The 8,856-nt window shown below is 38.4% G+C and overlaps 1 protein-coding gene across 1 annotated transcript in view; it reads right to left on the reverse strand.

Moving 5' to 3' along the window:
• Positions 1-3,475: 3,475 nt before the first annotated feature.
• Positions 3,476-8,856, reverse strand: part of LOC107119324 (protein O-glucosyltransferase 1-like) — a 6,300-nt gene continuing 919 nt past the window's right edge. The window contains exons 2-4 of the mRNA XM_015421793.1: positions 6,448-6,538; positions 3,996-4,139; positions 3,476-3,542 (exon numbers count right to left, since the gene is read on the reverse strand). Of these exons, the coding sequence (XP_015277279.1) occupies positions 3,476-3,542; positions 3,996-4,139; positions 6,448-6,538 (302 nt within the window). The remainder of the gene's footprint in view (positions 3,543-3,995; positions 4,140-6,447; positions 6,539-8,856) is intronic.

Genomic DNA, 8,856 nt, shown 5'->3' on the forward strand with positions numbered 1-8,856 from the left:
AAGCTCACCCTGCCTTCGGGAAAACAAGAGACAAAGAAGGTTGATTTATGACTCTACCATCTAGTAATTTGGAATGTGCTTCTGCCTACTTCAAGGTTCTTGCCGTTTATTTAAAATGTGTATCAAAGCTGGTTAGCTTTAACTGTAATGTTTTTTCAAGTTATCTCGGTAAACACTTCATTACGTCCTAATTGTATAGAATTTGGTTGAATTATTATTTTTAAAAAAATCTTCAAGTAACTTCTTAAAATACAAAAAGTAATAAAAACAAAAAAATATATAAAAAATATAAAGATAAAAATGACAAAAAAAATTTCATGGATTTTTACAGGTTTTGGATTATTAGTTTATAACTTGTTATAAGATGGACTTAAAAAGTTATTATTAAAAACAAAAAACAAAAAAAAATATATATCAAAAAATGTTTATATAATATGCTTACATGTATTTTATTGAAGGCAATATAGAATTTATGTTGGGTTATTTACAATAAGATCTTAATATAATAACATTTCTAATATTGTTGATATTTACATGGAGTTTGGATCTTGAAGAGATAAATGTATTTACACAGGTTTTGGATTATTAGTTTATAACTTGTTATAAGGTGGATTTATACAGTTATTATATAAAACAAACAAACAAAAAAAAGTGGAAAAATATCAAAAAATGTTTATATAATATGTTTACATGTATTTTCTTAAAGGCATTATAGTATTTATGTGGTGTTATTTACAACAAGAACTTAATATAATAACGTTTCTACTATTATTGTTATCTACATAGAGTTTGGATCTTGAAGAGGTAACTGTGTACAATGGTATATTATTCTCTAGACTGAAATCTGTTTATATGGCTTATAAAGATTTATCACCAATTTAGTTGACAGAGCTGGGGAAGGGAAATGAGATAGTTATAATTGTTAATATTTTGAAACTAGTTTAGAGTAGTACGATTGACAGACAGGGAGGCTTTGTTAATCTTCCCTTTTTTTGCATATTGGCAAAATTTCTGTCATTCTAGCCTATTGGTTAGGCGAAATTTGTTTTAAATATTGAAGAAAAGTTTGGATTTTTTTTTTTTTGAGAATTGTTATTTGTTAATTATTGTTCTCTTTATATTAAAGTTAATTGTATAGTTGGATAGGTAGGTGTGCCTGTAAAATGAATACATACAAAATTCTTTCTTGGAACTGTAGGGGTTTGAATAATCCCGTCAAAAGGAAAAGACTCTCTAACTCAGTGGTAAAAGAAAAACCAAATTTGGTTTTTCTTCAAGAAACGCACTTAAAAAATAAAGAAAAAAATGTACTGAAAACAGCCTGGTTTACGCAAACTTACCAATCACCTGGGAAATCTAAATCATGTGGGGTAGCCATTTTAATTTCTAAAAATACCCCATTTCAGTGGGAAGCCACCAAATCAGATCATAAGGGTAGGTTTATATTTGTGAGGGGAACACTAAATGGTAAACCAATAACTCTGGCATCGGTATATGCCCCAAACACCGATCAAACTGAATTTATTCAATTTTCTTTGGAACAGCTAACCTCATTTCAAAAGGGTGAAGTAATTCTGGGGGGTGATCTTAATCTAATAATGGATCCTAAGATGGACAAAACTTACAAATCTATAGGAGATAAGCGAAAGAAAATAAAACCAACAAACCTAAAACCTTTATTAGATAGCTTTAACCTTGGGGATGTTTGGAGATCCTTAAATCCAGGAGTCAAAGAATTTACATACTATTCGGAAGTACATAAAACTTACTCAAGAATAGATTACTTATTAGTTTCAAAATCTTTATTGAACAACATCAAAATGGCAGACTTTGGAAGTAGAATTATTTCAGATCACTCCTGGGTTGTAAGTACAATTGTTGATTATCCTAATGACTCTAAAGGTACAAATTGGATCTTAAATAAATTATTACTGCAGGACGCTAATATTTTTGAAACGATTTCCAAAGAGATAGAAGAATATTTTAAAATTAATGATAATGGGGCAGTCACACAGGACATCCTGTGGGATGCTTTTAAAGTGGTATTGAGAGGAAAATTAATTTCTTTGGCATCCTCCTATAAAAAAGAAAGAACTAGAGTAATATCAGAGTTAAAAGAGAACATTAAGAACTTAGAATTAAAGCATATGAAATATGGAAGCGCTAAAATTATGAGGAAGTTAAATTTAGAAAGGAAAAAACTAGATACTTTAGAAACTTCTGCAGTTCAAAAAAACTTAATGTACCTAAAACAACGTTATATAACAAAAAGTTCTAAATCCTTTCAATGGCTTAGAAATAAAGTAAGACAACATCACGCTACTACTCAAATTTTTGCAATAAAATCATCCCAGGGACAAATATTTAATACTTCTAAAGATATAACAAAAATTTTTCAAAACTTTTATCAAAAGTTGTATACCTCCGATCATCCCGAAAAATCTAACATCCAAGACTATCTTCAATCTATAAAATTTGATACAAAAATATCACTAGATCATTTAAAGTTCATAGATCAACCGATTACACCTCAAGAAGTAACAGAAGCGATGGCTAAAATAAAAAATAATAAAGCCCCAGGAAAAGATGGGTTTCCCATCGAATTTTATAAAAAATTTAAGTCGCTAATTATTGATCATTTCACACATACTTGTAATTTTTTGTTGGATTCAGGTAGCATGCCTAAAACGTGGAAAGAAGCTAAAATGGTGGTCATACATAAAGAGGGTAAGGACAAAGTCAAACCGGAGTCATATCGACCGATATCGATCCTCAACCATGATTTTAAAATATATTCTACTATCATGGCCTCCAGACTTAATAAGATAATGCCTTTATACATTCACAAGGATCAAGCTGGATTCATCCATGGTCGCTCTTTATTGGATAACATTAGAAGATCTTTAAATATAATTCATTATTGCAGGTTAAAAAACATAAATTCGGCAATTCTGGCGCTTGACGCGGAAAAAGCGTTTGACAAATTGGAAATTTCTTATTTAAAGCTAGTTTTGGAACATATGGGTTTTGGACCCACTTTTTTAAGAACCATAGACTCCATTTATCAATCCCCCAAGACTCAAATTTCAATAAATGGGTATAGATCTGAAGAAATTGGAATTTTTAGAGGTACCAGGCAAGGATGCCCCCTTTCGCCTATTCTGTTTGCCATTTCATTGGAGCCTCTGGCTTTTGCTATAAGAAATCACCCAGAAATTAAAGGTATTCTAGTTAACTCAGTAGAACACAAACTTAGCTTATTTGCTGATGATATGGTTCTATATTTTAGCGATCCTGTGAATTCTTTAAAGAAAATAATGGAGGCTCTACAAAAATTCAGCGCAATATCAGGCTTTACAATAAACTATTCGAAGACAGAATTATTCCCTGTGTCTTTAACGGAGACAGAAAAGCAAAATATATCTGAATTATTTCCTTTTAAGTGGGTAGTAAAATCTTGGAGACACTTAGGTATTCAGCGTGAAGATGATTCCATCAAGCACATGGAGGCTAGGCCAGTGCGCTTTTGCTCACTCTCCTGTCTACAGGGAGAGTCAACAGACGGACAGGTCATCTGGCACAGGGCTACAGTGACACTGCTTCATTTTTTTCATGTTTTTTTTAACCGCTACTATAAACCAAGCTGGACACAGTTACAAGCCCCTTCTGATACTCAAACAAATCCTGTTTTAGGCAACTCGGCAAGTTATGCCTTTCAATTATCCTGATTTGCCAGAGGCATTTATTTCTGATTTCTTTCAGCTTTCAACCCATATCGCTTTCTTGTGCAACTAAAGTGCAGTGTCAATACTGATTTCTCACAAAAGCAAATGCAATTCCAACAATTCAGGCAAGGCAATGCTTCATCAGTTCTTTCCCCTACACAGGAATTTAGCTCTTCAAACATTTTCTGCTCAATGACCCACAGGTTAAGGTGGTTAGGGAGATTTTCCTGCTTCTCTCTCTCTGATGGATAGATTGTGTATTGCTCTCACCTTGCAGGGAACATGCAATCATGCTCACGGTACAGCTTCTTCTCAATGATCTGGTAGTGCGTCCCCAGCTTTCGACTGATTGCTTCTGACAGCAACTCCTTGGAGATCCCCTCTCGAAAGGGAGCCAAGTCCTGTTCCCTAACTCTGAGAGGAGAGAGATTCTACCCATCATTAAACCCATTAGGGGAAGTTATTATAGTAACAGTTAACAAGGCATTCATGAAAGAAGTTGTTTGATTGTCTGTTTGGGGAATCTCTCATGCTCTGAGACTGGCAGATCATTCAGCTTGCTCCCTGAGGTAAACAGATACAAATGGAACCTAGGAGCTGCCTTATACCTTAAGGCTATTCACTAGTCAGGCTCAGTACTGTCTGTTCCTCTAGCAGTACTCTCCAGGGTGTTTTGGCAAAGGACTTTCCCAGTGGAGCCACCTCTGATGCTTTAGCCAAAGAAGCCAGGGAAAGAACCTTCTATGTGGAAGCAGCTCCCAGGGAAAGGATTAGTTGAATAGGGAATGGCATGCTGATGGCAAACTTACAAGCAGGAGAGAGAGAACTGGTCACAGACGATGTTGGGAAATAGTGTCTTTTCATTACTTACTGGAATAAGCACAGATTCAGGTGGGTAGTCGTGTTGGTCTGAAGCAACAGAACAAAATATGAGTCCAGTGGCACCTTTAAGACCAACACTGGACTCAAATTTTGTTCTGGAATAAGCAGAGTCCTCTAGACAAGCCTAAAATTAAAAATGTGTCCGAATTTGAGTCAGGGTTTGTAATAAAATGATTATTTGAATGCAGTTGTCATAGATGAAAGGACCAGGACATTATGTGTGTGACAGGAATTTGGGCAGCTTAGATTGTTTGTCTTTTTGTATGCATATATTAATGTGATTTTGTAATTCTGTCTGACATTTTAAAAAACTTAGTAAAAAAGAAAAAAAAATCGGTGTGCAAAGCACTGATCTTTGGTTGTGCCTTGTCATAGTTCCTACTCATGGAACACGCTCATCATTTATGTTTTACTTTTTGAACAAGACTTGTTGCCTTATGTTAATTCAAATCTTGTGCCAGCATATTAGAGATGTCCAAACAGAAGTCTCTTCTGACGGCACAGCAGCTGATGTCGTTTCAGGGGTACAAACTATATTAGATGCTGTTTGTTGGACTTGCTTCCATCAGCAGTCAAGCTTTTAACCTTAACACTTCATTCTTTTTTTCAGCTAGAAAGAAAAGTAGCTAAACTCCTCTTCTCACATTACCTCAGCAACAAGGCAGCAGTTTCTTCATGGCAGGATTCCATGCTGTTTTGGTAATTTTCTGGATAAATGAATTATATGGGCAAAGCCGGCAGATTATCAAGTGGGGAAGGGCCAACAGTTATGGTATATACAGACTTACTGGTGAGGGCTGCTGCTACAGGGAAAGAAAAAGAAAGAGCTCCCATGGCACTGAGATAAAGCAAGAAAGGGCTCTTATCTTTTGCAACATTAGGAGTAAGGAGAGTTAATGATGCAAATACTTTATAATGCTTTACATAGCACACTCACTTAAGGCAGCAGACTAACTTCAGAGTTACCCAGGAAGGGACCTGTGTATCTCACAAGAGCAACAACTTTAAGGCTGCACATGTAAACATAATAGAATTTTTTTAAAAGAACTGTTGAAGTACTGTGTGGATTTTAAACACCCCGATAGTACACAGTAGCACATGCAGTCCAGGGGAGGCAACCTGCAACACACACGCTGAACAGTGGCACAACAGGCCGTTTGGCTAAGGACACAGGGCTGGTGAAACAACTGAGATGAGCCTCAGAGCACAGGAGAAGGTGGAGGGCATGGCTTATGCTTCCTGGACTGGAACAGGTATCAGTTGGGTTGGAGGAAAGCCCCCGAGGCATTGGCCATGCTGCTGGGGCTCGGGTTGTTTTTAGCATGTCTGGCAGGGTACAACCCTTGTTTTCTCCCCCCACTTTATTTATGGTACACATTGTGCTTTTTCAATACTTGGCCTTCAAAGCTGCCTACCTGTAAACATACTGACTTAGAAGCAAGTCCAATGGACTTCAGTGGAACTTAACTTCCAAGGAAAATATAGTTGACAACCTGCTACTTTATCTTCCATAGCCCAAACAGCTTATGACAACTACTGCTAAAATTCTACCACCATTGGATGTTAAAGCAGCCACACGCCATAGACACTGCAGCAGAAGTTCCTCGATTACCGATCCACTCTGAACACATGTCCCTGCTGCACTAAGTCTGACTACTGGCCCATCTAGTCCTACCTGCTGGCTGATTCAAGCAGATGCCTTTCGCAGTCTGATACCATGAGGTCCTTTTCACTAAGATGAACCTGGGATCTTCCATATCCAAAGGATATGCTCTGCCACTCCACCCTACCCCCTGGTAAATATTAATTAAACTGTTAGGAATACTGGCCCCTTCCTTACCCTTGATGACAGCTGCAGTTTTCTTTTATGCATGGCCTGTAGTTCTCCACAGCTCTGCTAATCTGGACCAGGAATTTCTTCCAGTTTGTATCTGAAACACAACCAGGATTCAGAGCTAGATAATTCTGAAACAATTATCAAGACATAAAAATGTAGGAATCGGGCCATGCACACTACACATGGGCAGATAAATAGTATGGATTCATATGAACTGCAGCAGGAGCAGGAAACATTGGTAATAATAAAGGAAAGCATCAATAAGACTTCCCCTCCGTTTCTTGGCAATCTGGCATTTTTGAGACTCCTTTGAAAATACCATGATTTCCCTATTGCTTCTCTTCTCAAAGGGCTACCTCTCTCAACTGAAAGTTTCCTATATTTTATCTTTAAAAAAGTGTATCCACCTTCTCTGGACATTCAAAGTAGCTTACAATTCTTTAAACAAAACACAGCCTTTTAAAACACATGTAAGTAATTTCAACCTAACAAAACAGCCTATATCCCTACTGAGTTCTATTTGGGGTTCAGGCAGAAAAAAACTCACCAAAACAAAATTGTTTTGCAACGTTTGCCTCCTTATGCAGCTCAAATATCTGACATTGTGCTTGAACATTCTTCTGTTATTAACTGGGGCAATGGAAACTGCCCTTTTGGAGGAAGGGCAGGGTACAGTCTAGGGCTGACCACAGAAACTTTAACAATGGATGAGCAACAGAGGCATTAAATTTTGCCTGAAGTTTCTGACTTTGCTCATACAAGTAACTTTGAACCATTTGCTCTAAAACAACCCTTGTTGGCAATGCACCAGGTCATACGCTATTGTGCTTAAACTAATCTGCAAAACTATTGGACAAACATGCCTGAGCAGGAGGCTGGGAACAACGCTTCCTCTAAGCTGTGGAGTCTTGAGAACAAAAATTCTAATTTGTGAACTACTGGCATTTAAGTTGTGAGCAAGTGATTTGGCTGCTGCATAATTAGTTTGCCCTGGAGCCAACCTTCCTTAGCTAAGACAAAAATGTGTGAATCGGAGGCTAAAAAAACTGTGAGCTAGCTCACACTAACTCAGAAAACACTGGCTGGGAGCAGGTGAGCTTTGGGAGCCCTTCCATTCTTCAGTATTTCATGTAGCATTGGAGCTAAGCTAAAACAGTGTAAGCCTTTGAGAGGACAGCCTTCTGCAGGATCCATAAACGAGCATGTATTTTGACCAGAGAACCCACACAGCTCCAAAGAGGATGAGGAAAGACACATCTGAGGGGATTCTGAGTGGGAGAATCAGAGAACAGACAAATGAGAGTCATCCTGAAGGAAGCTGGAAGAAAGGAAAGTGAAGAAGATGTTCTGCCCTCTTGACTTCAAGATCCCAAAATGCTCACCAGCTAGCAGACAGGAGGTCTGCAATGTTAGCCAGGCAACAATCACTCTCAGGGCCTGGGCAGCCTACCTGCCCTCCACTCAGAGCACACCCCAGTCCAGCAGTTACTTTTAATACCTTTGTACTCTCTAACTTTTTGTCATATACCATTGGTTCTCCTACAAGAAATTATGCTTCGAGAATAGACAGCTGAGGGGGTGACATGATTGAAGTTTATAAGATTATGCATGGGATAGAGCAGATAGAGAAAGAGGTACTTTTCTCCCTTTCTCACAATACAAGAACTCATGGACACTCAATCAAATTGCTGAGCAGTCGGGTTAGAACAGGTAAAAGGAAGTACTTCTTGACCCAAAGAGTGATTAACACATGGAATTCACTGTCACAGGTGGTGGTGGCGGCTACAAGCGTGGACGGCTTCAAGAGGGAATTAGATAAGCATATGGAGCAGAGGTCCATCAGTGGCTATTAGCCACAAGGTATAGATAGGGACTCTCAGGCTGGGGCAGGTGATGCACTGTATTCTTGGTCCTTTGGGGGGGCCACAGTGGGAGGGCTTCTAGTGTCCTGGCCCCACTGGTGGACCTCCTGATGGCACCTGGTATTTTTGGCCACTGTGTGACAAGAGTGTTGGACTGGATGGGCCTTTGGCCAGATCCAACATTGGCTTATGTTCTGTTATGCAATCCAGTAGCAGAAGAAGAGCAGGCTTAGCATTCACCTCTGGTAGCCCAGGCTATCAGGGCTGGCATACTAATCAAATAGCCACCACTGCTTTGTCTGAGTAGCAGCCCAAAGTAAGGATCACCAGCGTCACACCTCAATCAGTCCTGACAACAGCGCTCAGCAAAAGTGTGCTTTTCTCTTCTGCTTATTTTGTACCCTGCTTTTCTCTCTAGTGGAGACTGAATGTGGATGACAACATCATTCTCTCCTCCTCTGTGCATTTTCATGTATTTCTTTATATCCCGCTTTTCTCCATTGTTCAGACTCCAAAGTGGCTTTTTGAACACTGTTTTCCCCTCCTCCAT

Source organism: Gekko japonicus, unplaced genomic scaffold (genome assembly GCF_001447785.1).
Source record: "Gekko japonicus isolate JY-2015 unplaced genomic scaffold, Gekko_japonicus_V1.1 scaffold4864, whole genome shotgun sequence".
In the NCBI taxonomy this organism is placed as follows: domain Eukaryota; kingdom Metazoa; phylum Chordata; class Lepidosauria; order Squamata; family Gekkonidae; genus Gekko; species Gekko japonicus.